A 19,531-nucleotide genomic window follows, 5' to 3' on the forward strand; every position below is an offset into this window, starting at 1 on the left:
CATTTGTAGACATCACCTCTGAAAGTCAATTTGAAGTTATCTAAGACTGTTTCCTCAGGGAGGGGGGAATGGAAGAAGGAAGGAAGGAAGGAAGGAAGGAAGGAAGGAAGGAAGGAAGGAAGGAAGGAAGGAAGGAAGGAAGGAAGGAAGGAAGGAAGGAAGGAAGGAAGGAAGGAAGGAAGGAAGGAAGGAAGGAAGGAAGGAAGGAAGGAAGGAGGGGAAGGAAGGAGGGAAAGGAAGGAGGGAAAGGAAGGAAGGAAGGAAGGAAGGAAGGAAGGAAGGAAGGAAGGAAGGAAGGAAGGAAGGAAGGAAGGAAGGAAGGAAGGAAGGAAGGAAGGAGGGAAGGAAGGAAGGAAGGAAGGAAGGAAGGAAGGAAGGAGGGGAAGGAAGGAGGGAAAGGAAGGAAGGAAGGAAAGGAAGAAGGGAGGGAAAGAGGAAGGAATAGAAAAAAGAAGCAAGGAAGGAAGGAAGGAAAGGAAGAAGGGAGGGAAAGAGGAAGGAATAGAAAAAAGAAGCAAGGAAGGAAGGGAGGAAAGGAAGAAGGGAGGGAAAGAGGAAGAAAGGAAAGAAGGAAGGAAGGAAGGGAGGAAAGGAAGGAAGGAAGGAAGGAAAGGAAGAAGGGAGGGAGGAAAGGAAGAAAGAAAAGAAGGAAGGAACAAGGGAAAGAGGAAGGAAGGAAGGAAGAAGGGAGGGAGGGAAAGAAGGAGGAAGTCAGGAAAGAGGAAATTTTTCAGTTCACAGAAACCATGTTAATAATGTCAGCTTTAAGGTCTCTATGAACTCCAAATCTATGATGTTATGACAAGATGTGACAACTAAGTATATACTGAGAGTGAAGGTAAGTGAGGTATGAAGTCTAACAAGATACCATATATTTATAAATCCTATTTTCTTATAATACTAAAGATCCCAGTCACAGAAAGAGGCTTCATTGATTCAATGCACCCTTAAAAAAAAAAAAAAAAAAAAAAAAAGACCTCTACCATCCAAGTCCAAACATAGATCCTTAAACTGGATCTTTCATCTTTCTTTAGCTGTTCTCCCATTTCTGAACCTACTATCTATGACAAGTATAAATTCCCACCTAGGGCTTCAGCTTTGCCACCTGGTTTTCCTCTTTGATCGATACTGAGACAATGAGTTAAGTGACTACTTTGCTATTGTTTGTCCCTTATTCTGGAAGAGGGCAGAGACATCAGCGATGCGATGCCGTGATATTCCAGGGAGATGGATTTAAGTGAGGGGTAGCTCTGCAAAATCACCAGCCTCACTTTCTCCTCTGGAGCCATCTTGACAAGATATAGATCAGGACAAGTGAAGGACAACCTGGATACAGTGGAAGGCCTTGGTCTTTTGAAGCTAAGGTCTTTAACAAATGTCAGTATGACTGACACAAAGTCCATTCAGTGATTAAGGCTAGGAAAGAATTGAGGCAAAGAATGGCCTCTTTTACCTGGTCAATTTTACCTTTGGTCAATGCTTAGATAAAGGAACTAATCTGTAGCAGCAAAGAATTAACATACGAATAGAAAGGAAGCAGAAAATGTAAGCAATGAATCAACCAGACTTGTAAACAGATTGGACAGATCCTGATGGGAGCTATTTAACTACCCAAACATAGAGCAAGATAAATTAGACAGAAGGATAAATGCTTATTTCATGGACATTTCCCTTTTTCAAAGCACATTCCAATAACACATAGCTAAGCTTTTTAATGGTAGAAAACAACAGGTATGGTGTACCTTGCTTTCCACAATAGGTATCTTCCTGGGGATGTCTGTAAATCGAATTTTATAAATTAAATTCTTTCTTCTTCCTATTGACTTACGTTAGCATTTCAATCCTGCTTAATCTTCATTTCTGTCTAGTCTCTGCAGAGCAAAGGTTTCTAACACTTTCGATATGTTTCCTTTTTCATCTCTGCCCTCCTGTTTTTCAGCATCTCAGTCAAGTAGTTAATGTTCTGTATAGCAGAGTCTAAAGGGAGTTTCTATTTAAAGGAAGCTCTAGTGAATCTGTTCAGTTCAAGGCATGTCTGTAATGAGAATATTCCGTCACTACCCTCAATTGATCTGTTTTGTAAATTAAGATTTTTTTCAGTAAGATTATCTTAAAGTAGGGCACCTCTGCCAAGAGAATTTAGAACCCTGTTGTTTCTTTGATATCTCTTGATGGCTGCACCAGAGGAGAGTCAGATTGGGTAATATTTCAGAGGTATCTGAAGAGACTAGGACAGCAAATCACAGGCTAATGGTTACTTTAAGGTAAGAATTCAATGTATAATGGATACACTCATTTCTATGCTTTAAGAATTTAGAACAATAGTATCATAGATTTAGAGCTGAAAGGGACCATAAAGACTAGCTCAGCTCCCTCATTTTGCAGATTAGAAATCTAAAGACTAGAGAGATTAACCAATTTTTCCAATTTACTATCCAGACAGTAAATGACAGAGCTAAGATTTGAATCCAGATTCTCTTATTCTAAACTCAATGCTCTTTCCATGGCATTAACTCTTTTGTTTGCTCATATGTTCCTTCATCTACTACCTGTAAAATTTCTTTGAGAAAAAAAAACAGAATGTAATAATGGTCATAGAGTCATAGATTTAAAACAATAAAGGGACTCAGAATTTATTGAATTTAACCTACTCATTTTACATATGAAGAAACTAAGGCCCAAAGAGGCTAAGTGACTTCCAACAATCACACAGCTTACAAGTATCCAAAGCAAAATTTGGATCTAGATCTTTGTAACTCCAAGTCAAATGCCCTATTTTTTATATACTGCTTCTCAAAAATAAGAAGATAAAAAGGATAATAAGAGAAATGCAAGCAAGATACTATTAGTAATAAAGACCTTCTGACCCAAAAATACAGAAATGAAGGATATATAAAAATAACAAAATATTCCTAATAGAATTTTTTGTGGTAGTAACCCTCTAGGAACAAATTTAGTTGTCCATTAGTTAGGAAACAGCCAACCAAATTGTGGTATATTAATGTTTTTAGAGAGGTATTATATCTAAGTAGAAGAATCTGAGAAGGCTTCATTAAAAATGTGGCATTCAACAAATCCATCTATAAGTACAATTCCAAGTTGACAGTAAAGTCAAAAATGGATATGTTATCTGAAATAAAAAGTCACACCATTAAAAAATTATAAGAAAATAAGGGCAGATACCTTTCACAATTATAACTAGAAGGAAAATTCTTAATCAAACAAGAGTTGGAGGCAATTGCAAAAGAAATGAAATAGTATTAATTAAATTAAATTTTAAAGATGAACAAAATCAAGGTAGCTGGAATGCAAATGGAAAATAATGATTAGAAAAATTATTTGTGTCAAATATCTCTCATTAATACCTGATAGCCAAGATGTAAATATGTAAGCCTAACATTCATTTAAAAATGGTAAATGTTAAAGAATATGAGCAAGAAATTCTCAAAAGAAGAATTGCAAAGCATTAACAACCAAATGATTGTTTCAGATCACTAATGAAGAGAGAGATGCAAATCAAAATAACTGATGTTGAATGACACGTGCAGCAAATTAATAAAGATGAGAGAAGATGGAAATAGTCAATGTTGTTGAGTCTACAGAGTAACAAAAACACTAACATACCATTCCTGAAGCTATGACTTGATCTCATCATTCTGGAAAATAATTCAGAATTCTGATTTTTAAGTGATTGATACCCTTTTGCCCAAAATCCAGAAATAAAGAGTTCATATATGCCCAAATATTCATAGCTGAACTATCTAGAGGAAAATTTAGATGTCTGTTAATTGGAAAATAGCTAAACAAAATGTGGTACATTAATAAAATAGAATATTCCAACATTGTAAAAAGTAATGGATATTTGAAAAATCCAAAGAAGCGTGAAAAGACTTATATGAACTGATGTAGAACAGAACTAGGAAATGATATACATAATGACTATAATAATACAAACAGAAAGAGCACACACATTGAATAATTAATTCTCTCCTAAAAATGGAGACAATTCACTTTTTTCTACTCTTAGCTCAAGTGGGAAAAATGGATGTAGATGTATTCCATATATTATTGCATGTACAATTAATGTGACTTGTTGCTTTTGCTGGCTTGCTTTTTCCCTTCTTTTTTAATCCTTATTATAATGTATGGTTTCCTCAGTAGGGAAGAAAAGATATTTTTGGAAATGAAGTTTCTGTAAAGGCAAAATATATCAATTAAGATTTAAAAATAGAATATGTAGTTGACTGTCCCCTTATTCGGGACACAACTTGGGAAAGGAAAAGCCAAAACCAGAAGGTAGGGAAAGAGCTCAGCAAAAATAATCATCACCTGTGTATGTGACTGAATTTATAGGAATTCCCATTATAACCAAAATAGCAGCATGGGTCCAAATGCAAAAGTGATGGAGTACATGAACTAAATATATACTTATGAATTTTTAAGACACTACTCCCTCCATGATTCAGTAGTTCTTATATAAAGACCCATGTGATAAATTACTCTTTGAATTGAGTAGCATCTTTAGATGAATTTGTTTGCTTTTGACAAGCAAAAAAATTTGTAGCTCATTCTATTTGCTTTTTTCATTTTTAGCTATCAAGAAACTTGGGGAAAAGTTCAACAATAGTAGTGTTATAGGACTATAGTTTTGAAACAGAAAGGGACCTCAGACACCATCTAGTACAACCCCCTTTTCTTAAGTGAGGAAACTGAGGCACAAAAGGGTTAAGTGACTTATAGGGACCTGAAGCTAGAAGGGCCACCCAAACCACTGAGTCTGTCTCCTTCATTCTAATATGAGGAAACTAAGGTGCACAAAGGTTAAGTGATTTGTCCAATATAGCACAGCTAAAACACATCAGAAGTGAACTTTGAACCCAGTTTCTTTTACTTCAGAACCAATCATCTTTCCACTATTTCCATTGAATCTTAGGAATATAGATTCAGAAATTTGGAGCAATGAGAGACCTCTCACACCATAAGTAACCTCCTCCATAGCATCTCTAGCCTTATCCAGCTTTGTTCAAGCATCTCCAGTGAGGAGGAATTCATAGTCCATTCCATTGTCAGGCAAAAATTAGCTGTTTAAAAAGTTCTTTCTTATACTGAGCCAAAGTCTCCCACCTTATAATCTTCATATTGTCTATTGTCCATAGTCCCTTCAGGATAGATGAAATGGATAGTCGTGGGCAGTGGAATAGAAGCATTGCTCCTGCCCCAGCTCTTGGGTGGAGGATCTTTCATCTTCCTGGATACGTTTCAGTTTATCACTATGTTTCTTAAAAGATGAGTTGTCCAAGGCTGAATGTAATACTCCATATGTGACCCGACTAGCATTGAATATAGGAAAAACTCCCTTTTTCTAATGCATGTGGTTGGTTGGTTATTTGGGAGGGTTTTTTTAAGCTAATGTAGTATCCTGCTGGTTGCTAGTGAGCTTATTGTTCACTAAAACCTATAAATCTTTCTCACGTGAAAAAACAAATGTTTTTTGAATTAAATCTTTTCCATTTGTCCATCCTGAGTTTCATTTTGTTCATTCTATTCCTTCTCTTCAGCCTTTTAGGATAGTAATCCATGCAAATGCTGTTGCCCAGGATGTTAGTTTTTCTTCACATCTTTAGGCCATCTGCATTTATGATACATGTTCCATCCATAGCTTGTCCAGGTCAGTGATAAAAATGTTCAACAGAACAGGACAGAAAGCAGAGCATCCCCTACCTGGCCTGGCATCCATCTATTAAGTGTCTATAAAGTCAGTTCTTTATCTTAACAAAATATTTACAAAGATCAAACTATATAGTAATATGATTTGTGATATATAGGCTATCACATAAATATGTGGAAAGTGTCAGGCTTGGAGTCGAGTGCCTGAGTTTGAATCTCAACTTTGATACTTATGAGTAACCCTGAATAAGTCATGGAATGTCTCTGAGCTCCAATTTCCTGATCTGGAATGTTTGCATAATAATATCCAAAATACAGGAACCCTCCCAAGTTTGTTGTGAGAATCAAATGAGAGAAAGAATGGAACAAGATGAAGTATGCTTTTTTCACTTTCTTTCTTTCATTCTTTTTCTTTTATTTAAGCATTCTTATACTAAATGACCAATATGGACATTTTTTACATGATTGCATAAGTATAACCCATATCTGATCGCTCACTGTCTCAGGGAAGGGTGAGGGAAGAAAAGAAAAGGAGGATAAAGTTTGGAACTCATAACTTTTCACTCAGCATCAGTTCATGTAAGTCTTTCCAGGCTTTTCTGAAATCAGCCTGTTCATCATCTATTTTAGAACAATTGTATTCCATTACATTGATTGTGATCCTTATTATGCCATTTCATATGGCTATGGAGTTCAGAAAGAGATATTCCTGGGACAAGTCACTATCCTAGGTTTATTCTTGAATGTTGGATGTGATGAATATTATATAGCTGATTAAAATAGCTGCCTTTTTTGTTGCTGAGCAATCCTATTAAGATGTAAGCTCATCTTCTGTAGACTCACTGAAAGCGTCTCCAGTACAGGATGACAGGGATGATGTGTACCTAAGCCTATTCCCACATTATTTTTATCTCTTCTAGTACATCTCTATGCTTTGTAAACTTTCTATCCCATGTTGCTGAGAGATTATGAGCATTTGGTAGGGTTGACGTGTTTTGGAAGCTCGGTAGATAGAGCATTGGTCCTGAAGTCCCAAAGACCTAAATTCAAATCCCATTTCAGACACTTACTAGTTATGGGGCACTAGCTTCTTAAACCATGGTCCATGACTCCAAAAGGGGTCTCATGACTGAATACAGAAGTCATGAAATTAGGATTTATTATCGATTAATGTTTGATTTGTATCCTTATTTTATATATCCATATACCCAGAGTCACATAAACATTTCTCAGGGAAAAAAAAGGGTTGCAAGTGAGGAAAGTTTAAGAAGCCCCGATTAACCACTGTCTGCTCCAGTTTCTTCAACTGTAAAATGGGAATAATAATATCGCCTATTTCCCAGGCTCCTTGTGAGGATCAAATGAGATAATATGTGTAAAGTACATAGAATAGCTGAATAAGGGCTTATTCCTTCCCCTAACTCTTTACTGAAAATATTTTTCTTAAATACGTGTGGATGATTGTGAGCAGTAGCTTGGTCAGTGAGCGTGTCCTGTTTCCAATACAGTGAAATAGCTAAGTTCTCAAAAATGTTATGAGGTCTGTATTTGTGAGAGAGACTTGTTATCTGTCAATCCTTGAATGAGCTTCTGATGTATAATTCTGTCTGTCTAAAATCTAGTGACCCGATCATGCCATCTTAGGCATCAAATGAAATGAACAAATGTAAAGCATTTTGAAAACTTTCAAATACTATAGAAATGCTGATTATTACTATGATAAACCTGCAGTACTTTCTCCCAATTCTTTGCATAATCCTCATTGGTCACTAGTCCAGATTCTTAAGGATAATATCTGCTGTAATTTGTGGTAGCAATGATCTGATCCTTTTTTGTCATCATAAATCCCCATAATTCGGTCATTTTCTCAGTGTTCCTTTGTTAACATATTGTTGAGTTCATTCACAGGGATGTTGTCCATCAATGGTCTTTCAATTCCACTCTTGGTTTGGAGCCATTTCACGGGCTCCATCTGGAGATAAACTACCTCCAAATACATTCAACAAACCCAATGATGGCTACCCTTTATCCACCTTTATTATTTATTATGATAACGACAATGGTGTTTCTCTTAAATCATCTCCTCTTTTTTTAATCTGTGATTTCCTATTTGCTGTTATCTTCCACATGGTCTGCTATAGCATGTCCTTTTGGAAATAGGCAGGAGATAAATACATGCATTAATGTGACTTGCAGTTGCTTCATATGAGGGCTACTCACCTCCATCTCAAAGGGCTGAGCATTACGTGGATCAGCCTCATAGAACCAGCCAACATGAGTTGAGAGGGTGATTACTTATTCTCCTCTGGAACGCGGTGGGAAGCACCTGGGGCCCTCTCTTAGCTAAAGATGACTAACAGTTCGCATCTGGCACTCTGTGATATTACAAGCACACGTGAGAAGGTACACGGCGAATTCCGTTTTGTCAGGAAGGCGAGAACCAATTCTGCATTTTGCCAACTGAAAGGCGGTGTCGTAGAAGAAAAATGATGTATGTATATGTATATATATATATATGTGTGTATATATATATATATATACATATATATATATATATACACACATATATACTTATATATAATGTATGGGTGTATAACTGTATTGTACGTGTATACAGATACCATATATATGGTATACACATGCAATCATATGTATGCATATATATGGCACATATAAGAGTATATGAACACACACACACATATATATTATACATATAAATGTATTGCAAAAATTGTACCTCTTTTCAGCTGACTTCTTGATTTCAGTCAATGGTCCCTTCTAAAATTTTCCTAGAAGGTATATCCAGTTATAAATGTTAAAAGAGTGCTGAGTAGATTTGCATGTGATTTACATGTATTTAATCTGTTCCTCCATAGATTAAGCCACCTATTCTTGGATCATTTTGAAGTTCAATTTTAATTGCTACCACCCTTAGGGAAAATTCTCTGGCTCCTTTTCCCTCTGTCCTTTTCAGCTCCCGTACTCATCACTCATCCAGATCTCCAACTTCATAATACTACAGCTATGAGGTGGAGAGAGTGAAGCAGGAAATGAGGGGACTCTTCTTTAAAAAGAAAAATATGTGGGAGCTATTTGTGGGTATAGCAACAGGGCCTTGGGGAGGGCAGGATAGGAGCAGGATGGGAAAGAATTCCTAGTAGGAATTGGCCTATCCATTGATGAGCATTTATTACTAGTTCATAGATGCAGCATTTCTATAACACAATGAGGTTTGCCAAGTGCTTTACAAATATTATCCCATTTGATGCTTAAAATAATTCTGAAAGGGAGATACTATTATTATCCCCATTTTACAGATGAGAAAAGTGAGGCATGCAGCTGGCCAGAGTCTAAGGATGGATTTCCTGTGCCATATAAAAGTCTGGTATAATTTGTTAAGCACTTGCTGTGCTGGGTTCTAGGGATACAGAACCCAAAATGAAACAATCTTTGCCCTTAAGAAACTATGATCTTGGAAGCAGAAGGCCTAGATTCTAGTGTTAGCTGTGTGACTTTGGTCAAGGTTCCTCATCTTTCTAAGTGTCAAGGTTATTTAGAAAATAAAGATAGGGGCAGCTGGGTGGCAAAGTAGAGAGAGCACCAGCCCTGAAGTCAGGAGGACCTGAGTTTAAATCTGGCCTCAGACACTTAACACTTCCAGCTGTGTGACCCTGGAATTGCATTGGAAAGCAACTCTGCTGTGTTACTGAGCAGTCAAGAAACAAGCATCCATTCTACTCCAAATAATGTTAAGTAGCAGCAATACGCAGACAGGTAGCACAATGGAGTCAGGACCTCCCAAGAGCGCTTCCCAACCTCAGCTATTTACTAACTGTGCAACCCTGGCCACATCTCACTTAAGTGCTCTCTGCCTCAGTTTCCTCATTTGTAAAATGAGAGTAATAATAACACCTACTTCCCAGGTTTGTGATGAGAATCCAATGAGATAATATTTAAGTACCTGGCACAGGTTTAATTCTTGTTATTTATTCAGTTCATGGGTTGGGACAATAAAGAAGGAATTCAGGCTCTAATAGTAGCACAGAGAAACCTGAGCCGAGGAACCCAAAGTCTCATTTTTTCTTCCTTCAAAGACCCCCTCTAATAGTAATGGGTAGATAGATTGAGTGTTGGATCTGGGGTCAGAAAGCTTCATCTTCCAAAGTTCCAATCTGACTTCTAATGCTTAACAGCTGTGTGACTCTGGCCAAGGCTCTTTATCCCATTTGCCTCAGTTTCCTCCTCTGTAAAATGACCTGGAGAAGGAAACGGCAAACCACTGCAGTATCTCTGCCACGAAAACGTCCATGATGCCTTTAAAGTGATTTGTGCTCCAGGTGGGAGGAGATTTCCCTTGACCGGGAAGAACAATGGTGGCAGTGGAGGCCCATGATCTTGGGGGCCCATGGAGTGGCCATTTCCGCTCCTCTGCTAAGCCGCCAGAAGAACGTTTCTCCACTCAACGATTCAGATAAATGACAGGCTGAGGCAGTTTTCTGAAAATGTTAACAATGCTGCTGAACGCATCAATAGCACGTGTCCCGGAAATTATATCCAGATGAAAATGTGATTATAATAGACTGTTAGCGAGGCACAGATGGACGCACATTGCTGTAGCTCAGAGAAAGCAGGCGGGTTAGGGGATCCTCATCCTTGAACCAAATGGGGTAGCCCATGATGCATCCTTCTGGATGGAACATAAACGCCTAGATTTGTCATCAAAGGCTATTCCCAACCTGGTCTCTCTGTGTGTTTTCAGAAGTCTGCCGTGTTAATTCTTCACATTCACAGTATGGGCCAGCCTTATTTGCTGCTCCTCAAAGGACATCCCATCTCCCACCTCACTGCCTTAACACTGACTGAAATGCCCTCCCTCCGGCTCTTCTAAACCCTGGCTTTCCTTCAAGCCTCTTCCCAAAGGCTATCTCCTTTAGAAGGCCATTCCTTGGCCCCCAATTACTAATTCCCTCTGATATTACCTACTATTTGTGTATCTTATCTGTTTATCTGAGATACATCTACGGAATATTATATATCTACAAACATGTTGTATCTTCAGATGGGCAACTAGATGGTAGAATGGAAAGAATGGGTCTGGAGTCAGGAGGACTCATCTTCCTGAGTTCAAATCCTGTCTCAGACACTTACCAGCTGTGTGACTTTGGCCAGGTCACTTCACTCTGTTCGCCTCAGTTTTCTCATCTGCAAAATGAGCTGGAGGAGGAAATGGCCAGTCATTCTTGTATCTCTGCCAAGAAAGTCCCACAAGAAGACAAAAAGGGTGAACTGACTTGCCCACGATCACAGCTAGTGGCTAAGGCTGGATTTGAACTCAGGAAGATGAATCTTCCCAGCTTCACATCAAATGCAATACAAAGCCCCAGAGCTTCCCTTAGAATTGATTTGACTTTAGCAAAGTTCCACGATGTCAGAGGTGAGACTGGAACTTAGGCCTTCTGATTTCAAAAATGGGAGATGATAATAACAGCATTTCCCTCACAGGGTGGTTGTGAAGATCAAATGAGATAATATGTCATGTGCTTTGCAAACTGTAAATGGTTGCTTTTGTTATCAGCATGATCTTTGGCTCCTGTGCCTTCATCACTCTGATGGATCTTCTATGGCAGACGGGAATGAGACAGATTGCCAGTGGTTTCCCTAACTTTCAGGGCAGCATCACTTACAGCATTTTTTGTATGTAGTTCAATGACTTTAACCTTTAGCAGTGGAAAGAGGTGGTGGGCCGGGGAAGGGAAGGATTTTGCTTTGCAAAAATGAAATCCTCTTTTCCCATTGATTTTCCTGGTAATTGACAGTCCCAACCAATAAGTCTGGGGCCCAAGATGTAATAACAATCATAGTTATCTCCATAAACCCAGGGAGCCAGGGACGCCAGCCAGTTCCCGGTGCCATAAGCACTGCTGGCTGCATAGTCGGAGCAGCCAAAGCCCAGCTGGGGGCAACACATGTCAGCTGTGGGAGAAGCTCAATATGGCCCAAGTCGGCTCAGGTGCTTGGCTCTGGGTAGCGGGAAGAGGAACTGATCAAACAGACGCTGATGGGGAGAAAAAGTGTCTGGACCTTGTAGCCATTGGAGAAACCAAGAGACCAAACCTGAGAAGGGAGAAAAGGATTGGTTTGAGACAATAAAACTGAGAAAATTTGGTTCAGAGAGCCAAAGAACAGATTAGGATAGAGAAAGATCTGGATGTAAGGCTCTAGACTCCATCCCTCTACTAAAAGGGGCCCTGATAATTAAGATATTTTTAAATGTTATTTTTAATTTTATTTTATTTTAATTATTTTAATTTTATAATTATTTATTATAATTTAATTATAATTATTTTAATTTTTTTGCTGAGGCAATTGGGGTTAAGTGACTTGCCCAGGGTCCCACAGATAGGAAGTGTTAAGTGTCTGAGGCTGGATTTGAACTCAGGTCCTTCTGTCTTCAAGACTAGCCCATTACACTTGTCCACTGCCAAGTCCTACTGTCTCTCATATATCTATGAGCCTGATCATAGACAAAAGCTGAAAAGCAACTTAGAGCCTACCTAGGATATCTTTACCATTTTAAAGATACCCAACTGTTCTCGGTGACTTGTTCAAGGATATGCAAGTAATAATCATCAGCGGTGAGATTTGAACTCAAGTTCTCTGATTCTAGCTGGTGTCTTGTCAAATGTACCATGATGACTCCTAGAATAGGAATAGAAAAATAGAAATAGAAATAGAAAAGAAATAGAATAGAAATGGAAAAGAAATAATAGAAATAGAAAACACAAGGTGGTTTCTTGCCAAGTTTTGGGTAAATGGAATGTCTATAAACAAATCCTATTTGTTTCTCTATCACCAGAGAGATTCAATCTTAATTTCTGATTGATCAGGGGGTCTTGGTTCACATCATTTCTGATTGATCAGTGGGTCATGGTACACATTATTCATGACCTCAAATATTAAACTCTCCATTAGTAACTTGCCGCTTAGAGGAACCTAGAATCCATTTGTGAAAGGAAAACTCACAATTTGTAATGTAAATGGTGAATTTGTTGGTACTCTCCCCTTTTGTTGTTTCAGGATGCCCAGGGCACATCACAGGGGAGCAATGACTGACTGGGTGTTTCTTTAATCCTTTTCTGATTTACCAAGACTTGCTGGGTCAGCGGTTCCTTGAGCCCCAGTCAATGCAAAAAGATTTATGTTCAATCGTAGTTTCTGGTGCTGGGTCAGTCTCCACTCTTTTTACTTCCGAAATTAAATGCTCCAACAGGGCAGAGCATGGGCTGGTCTGTGTCTTCAGAGGAAATAAATCTTGACATGAGGGAGTTGCTCCCAAGGTATCCGTCCTAACTGGCTCGCCATTGATGCCTCCATTATTCACTGATGATTTCGTTTTTGTTCTAATTGAGCAGGATGTCAGAAAGGAGCCTCTAGAAGCAAACACAATACCATCCTTTGTAGACATGCTTAAATCAACCCACACACTGCAATAAAAACATCAGAATAAAAACCAGCCCCATAAACTCAGTCTCTGATAGCAGCCCCTCCATCTGGGCGAGCCAGATTGAAAGTTTGCACTTGGATCACTCGAGGAAACAAATGAAAAGAGCCTCAGTAGCTTGTCAGAGAGAACAGAAAGGCATGAAAAGCCCCTACAGAGAGACTGTGACTGAGAACCAGATGGCTAAAGGTGGGACAAGTCTTAGAAACCTGCAGTCCGGCCCAACTGGTTTTCTCTCTGGCCCTCACACGTGATAGTCATCTCCTAGCTCCATACCTTTGCCAAGGTCATCCCACGTGCTAGAATGCCCTCCCTCTACCTCATAGCATCCCTTATTTACTTCAAGGGAGAACGCAAGCACAGCCTTCTACGTAAAGCCTTTTTCTCCCTCCAAAACTACTGTGCACTTAATCATTACTGTCCAGTCATTTTTCAGTTCTTCATATCGTTATTTAAGGTTTTCTTGGTTAAGACACTGGAGGAGTTTGCCATTTCCTTCTCCAGCTCCTTTTACAGATGAGGAAACTGTGATATACAGAGTTAAGTGACGTTTGCAGGGTCACACAATTAGTAAGTGTCTGAAGCAGATTTGAACCCTTGAAGATGAGTCTTGCTAATTCCAAGGCTGGTGTTCTATCCATGTAGCCACCTACCTGCCTTGCCTTTGACTACCTTTAATTTATTCTGCATATACTTATATGTGTTCTGTGACAAAAAGTATTCTTGCACTCATTTTATTTGTCTCCCTGGCATCTTGCACAGTGCCTGGTAAAAAACAGGCAATTAATAAATATTTGGTGGTTGCTTGGTTGGTTGATTGACCTAACAAGGCATTTGGCAGAGAAAAAAAATACAGATTTTCAAGGCAACTGAGCAGCTTGCCCACAGTCAATCAGTCAATAAGCATTTATTAAGTACCTACTATGTGTCAGGAACTGGGTCCTGTACTGAGACTCAGATCTCTGCGATTTATCATGTAAATGGCATGCACCTAAAGTTTCAGATTGCTAGTGCCAACCTCGAAAACCTGCTTCCCCTGGCCAGGGGAGACAGATGGCTTCCTGGACTGTCCCCAGCAGCTTTCTGGAGGGAGAGAAAAAAGTAGCTGAAACCAAATATTCCCAGGCAAAAATTACTACCAGAGATAAGAGTTTATATTTCAAAGCCCTTCATATAAAATTATCTCCTTCAGTCCTCACATTGACCCTAAGAAATAAGTGAAATTTGTATCATTCTTATTTTACAGGACAAAGGGATTAAGTAACTTGACTTGCCCAAGATCACAAAGCTATTAAGTATTTGAAGAGTGATTTCAACCAAGATCTTAATTCCAAGTTCAGCACTCTAGCCACAATGACAACAGTGACTTATGATAGTCACCTTAAAGTGCTATATAAATGCTCTTATTTTCTTAGGGCATCTAGATGATAGAATGGAGAGAGAACTGGGTCTGGAGTCAGGAAGCCTCATGTTCATGAGTTCAAATCCAGCTTCAGACATTTACTAGCTTTGTGTCTCTGGGCAAGCATTTAACCCTGTTTGCCTCATTGATAAAATGAGCTGAAAAAAGAAATGGCAAAGTCCTCCAGTATCTTTGTCAAGAAAACCCTAAATTGGGTCACAAAGAGTCAGACACAATTAAAATACTCAGGAGCAAATTGTTTTTCTGGGTAGGGTGGGGGAGAGGAAAAGGGAACAGGTAGGAGAAAAGGAAAGAAATCCCTCATGCAGCTACGTAGTGCAATGTGTGGTCTGGGGGACTTGGAATTAGTAAGATCTAAATTTAAATACTGCCTCGTATATTCTGGGCAAGTTACCTAAACTCTTTCAGCCTCAATTTCCTTATCTGTAATATGGGGCCAGTCAAAGCACCTATTTTATGAGGCTTTGTTAAGGATCAAATGAGATATTCTCTGGAAAAGTTTTTACAAATTTTAAACTACTAAGTGAATTTAAAGTGAACTCTAGTTATTAGTAAATGCTTATCAATTGACAAAAACTAAAATACAATAAAAATTGTGGGGGGGTTGTGAGTGTGGGAGCAGGGGGGTGTCTCACTATCTATAAGTAGGCAGTGCAGAGACTGGGACATTCCCAGGGCAAGAGCTCAGAGGCCCTGAATCCCTGGCACAAAAATAGATGTAGAACAGAAATTCTCAAAATTCTGGGACCTAAAGACCATTGGGGGACCCTTTTGCTTTCATGATCTTCATGAAGAAAAGACTATTTTCATAATTATACTAAGACATTTGAAATTTTAATATAGCAAATATCAGTTGGGGTAATTCACAAAAACAAAGTTATTGGGGACGCCTTATAATTTTTAGGCTGTCAGTGAGTCCTGAGTCCAAAAAGAAAATGAGTTGGTTGGCTAAAACAAAAGGTAAATGAAAGCAGAATTAAGGAGAAGACTTGGCAAGGTAGATTGAAGCTAGACCATAGAAAGCTATCACTTCCCCTTTAAGAAATTTGGACTTCCTTCAAAGTGACATGTCTGATTCTGCTGCCCAGCTTGGAGTCACTCCTTAGGTGTCTTCTGGATATGTCAATGCTTTCAGAATCAAAAAAATCTGTGTTCTGATTCTGGCTATCACTGCCTGGGTAACCCAGGAAACTCACTGAGCCTCACTACACATTGTAATAACTGACATTTCTATAGTATATAAGTATCTGTCAGTCAAACAACCAACAAGAATTGAGGAGAAAGAGAGAAAGACAGAGAGACAGAGAGACAGGAGACAGAGATAGAGATGATAGCCAAATAGATATGTGGATAGACAGACAGATCGATAGATTGATAGAAGGATGGATGGATGAATGGATGTGTGGATTGATAGAAAAAAATAGATGGATAGATAGACAGACAGACAGATGGATGTGTGATTAGACAGAAAAACAGATAGATGATAGATAGATACATAGATGATGGATGGATATATGGGTGGATGTGTGGATAGATAAGTAGATAGGCAGACAGAAAGAAAGAAAGAAAGAAAGAAAGAAAGAAAGAAAGAAAGAAAGAAAGAAAGAAAGAAAGAAAGAAAGAAAGAAAGAAAGAAAGAAAGAAAGAAAGAAAGAAAGAAAGAAAGAAAGAAAGAAAGAAAGAAAGAAAGAAAAAGAAAGAAAGAAAGAAAGAAAGAAAGAAAGAAAGAAAGAAAGAAAGAAAGAAAGAAAGAAAGAAAGAAAGAAAGAAAGAAAGAAAGAAAGAAAGAAAGAAAGAAAGAAAGAAAGAAAGAAAGAAAGAAAGAAAGAAAGAAAGAAAGAAAGAAAGAAAGAAAAGAAGGAAGGAAGAAAGAAAGACCACTGTGTGACAGGCACTCCAGCTAGGTCCTGGAGATATGAATGCAGAAAATAAAACAATCCATCCCTGCTCATGAGGGCCTTCCATTCTAATTGCCAACAGTTGATACACTTTACTCATTAGAACTTCACCAGGCCATCTGATAGATGTTTTTATCCTCCTTTTACAGATGGAGAAACTGAGCCTGAGAGAAGTTAAATAACTTGCCTCTGGTCATTTCAGTGTTGCCAGAGATGGAATTTGAATTCTCATGTTTTTCTGACTCCAACTCCAGCATGAGTTTCATCATACCTCACACAGACCCATTCCTCCCACACTAACCAGTGTCTCTTCCTTCCTCTTTTCCAGCTCACTTACCTGCCCCCTCCTTGGGGTGAATGCCGATCTTCAGAGATGGGACTCGACTTTTTTCCTGTTTACAGTATCACCGCTTGTAGGATTGACTGTGAAACCCGTTACATTGTGGAAAACTGTAACTGCCGGATGGTTCACATGCCAGGTCAGTGACATCTTGGCCAGGAGGTCTGAGCTCCAGGAGCCAGGAGGGACAGGGAATGGCTTTCTGCTTCCTACTTTCACCTCAACTCTTTTCCTAAATACAGTCAGTGAGGTGATGTAATGGATTAAATGCTGACCTGGAATCAGGAAGACCTAAATTCAAATCCAACCTCAGAACCCTGGTCTGCCTCAGTTTTCCCAATTTTGAAATGGAGATAATAGGAATAAAAATTCTAATGTGCGGGATTGTGATAAGGATGAGTGAAATAATATTTGTAAAGTGCCTAGCCCAGTGCCTGGCACATAATAGACTATAAAATTCTTATTCCCTTCCCTGTTGTTGTTCCCAAAGCATGGATTCTTAACTTAGAGTCTGTGAGTTTGGTTTTTAAAAATATTTTAAATACTTTATTTCAATATAATTGATTTCCTTGGTAATCCTATGTATTTTTTAATGCATTTAAAAGCAGTCTTTTAAGAAAGGATCCAGAGGCATCACTAGACTTCCAAAGGGATCCAAGGGGATGATAAAAATTAAAACCCTACCCTAAATCATGATAGGAATATGATTTATTATTAGAAACCATATTCCATCTTCTTTACTACTCATTGGCGGTGCAAACTAAGAAAGGTCTCTTCTCTGAATGGGTTCTCCCCATGCTGGAGAAAGAATCACATGCAAGTTCCTGAGTTGTTTTATCACTGTTTTCTGTCCATGCAGGGGATGCCCCTTTCTGTACCCCAGAGCAGCACAAGGAGTGTGCGGAGCCAGCCTTAGGTCAGTACTCTCGACTATTTATTTCTCTCATAGGAAGGGAACAGGAAATTCTCCTTCTTTTGTAATGGTGGGAAAAGATCAGGAACGATGGCTCTGAGCATCTGGGCTTTCCATGAGACGTGTCTGATGGAAACAAATTAATGAGAAAAGGGAGGAAAGGAATGGGGAAAGGCCGGGACATGGAGAGAAGATGAAGAAAAAGGAGAGAGCTAATGAATAAAGAGAGAGATTAGGGATAGAGTGATAGTGAGTGGAGAGAGGTGGTAAAAGATGGACAGAGGTTTAGGTGTTGGAGAGAGAAAGGTGCAGAAAAAGCCAAGATGAGAGAAAGCCAAGAGGTAGTGAAAAGAGGGGAAAAAGATGCCCAGAAAAGAGAGAAGTCCAAGAGCCAGATGATGGAGAGAGAATGGGAAATGGAGAAAACTCAGTGAATGGCGAGAAGTAAATGAGGAGCAGAGGGTACCCAAAGAGCCGGTTGATGGAGAGAGGATGGGAAATAAAAATAGGAAGGATTAAAAGATGAAAAGATAGAAAGAAATGGTGGCCAGAAGATGTAGACAAAAGATAGTGAACTAAGGATCACATGAGAATATTAGTTAGTTAGTGAATAGGAAATAGAAAGAGGAAGGGCTAGAATATGGAAAGAAAATGAAGAAAAAGTGAGAGAGAACCAAGGGATTAAGAGAAGATGAAGAATGAAGTTAGGATGAGGGGAAGGAGGGAAGATAGGGAGTAGAAAGAGGTAATGGACAATAATTGGTTTCCTTTATAATCCTTTGCATTTTCTTTTTATGCATTTTTTTTGAAGAGGTCCATAGATTTTACTAGACTAAACATTAAGAACCCTGCCCTAAAGCATGAGAGGACTAGGGTGAGAATAGGAGTGGAGAGATATTTGGGAAATTAGAAGAAGGAAAATATAGATTTGGAGAATAGAAAGAAAGTTAAGAGATGGGAAGAACACAAGGGAAGAGGACAAGACAAAGAAATAGACAGATGTTAGGAAGTAAAGAGAGAAATGAGAAACTGAGAAAGATCTAGGAAAAAAACCAGTCAGAGTCACAAGCTTTACTGATGGTAGGTGGGGTCACCTTCAGACATGAAAGATGGTACATTACGAAGAAGATGAGTCTGCTTTTTACATGATTGATTTAACACAAAGAGGACTCCATTCCAGTTATCTTACGTGAGCTACGGTCCCATGGCCCCAAACCTTGGCCTTCCTGGCACACATCCAGGCCTCAGAAAAGGCAGGAATAATGATGATCATTCCTGGAGAGCCTGCTGGGAGAAATAACGAGCAGTCCATCCAAGGCCCTGAATATGCCTCCTCTCCGAAGCAGTCTTGCCCAGCACTTCACAAAGCGGTTTCCAAACACATGAACAGAGAGAATTTTTAAGCAATGTCTAACTCTTTTTAGCGGCTTCAGAGGAGACTTCTGAGTGGCTAGAAGCCAGAGGGAGGTAGTTCTGGACTCACGTTTTGATCCCCCCGGAGCAGTGGGGAGCCTACTGTGTGACTGGGGCTAGGGGTGGGTGAAGGGAGAGGAAACAACAATTGGCAAAGATCTGGAAACTTTTCTGAATTAAGAATCTGATAGAATCCACACTGCCCAAAGGACCAGACAGTGTGGTGCCGAGAAAAAAGTGCTGGATTTGGAATGAAAAGGCCTGATATCAAATCGGGACTCTTCATGCCTTTGGGCAAGTCAATGAACTCTCTCAGGGCCTTATTTTCCATATCTTTAAAATGAAGGGTTGGATTAGATGGCCTGTGAATTCCCAT

The 19,531-nt window shown here is 39.0% G+C and overlaps 1 protein-coding gene across 1 annotated transcript in view; it reads left to right on the forward strand.

Annotated features, from left to right (window-relative positions):
• LOC141540031 (acid-sensing ion channel 2-like) overlaps positions 1-19,531 on the forward strand; it is a 333,134-nt gene that overhangs the window by 296,315 nt on the left and 17,288 nt on the right. The window contains exons 4-5 of the mRNA XM_074263595.1: positions 16,818-16,968; positions 17,689-17,745. Coding sequence (XP_074119696.1) covers positions 16,818-16,968; positions 17,689-17,745 — 208 coding nt within the window. The remainder of the gene's footprint in view (positions 1-16,817; positions 16,969-17,688; positions 17,746-19,531) is intronic.

This window comes from Sminthopsis crassicaudata, chromosome 4 (genome assembly GCF_048593235.1).
Source record: "Sminthopsis crassicaudata isolate SCR6 chromosome 4, ASM4859323v1, whole genome shotgun sequence".
NCBI lineage: Eukaryota > Metazoa > Chordata > Mammalia > Dasyuromorphia > Dasyuridae > Sminthopsis > Sminthopsis crassicaudata.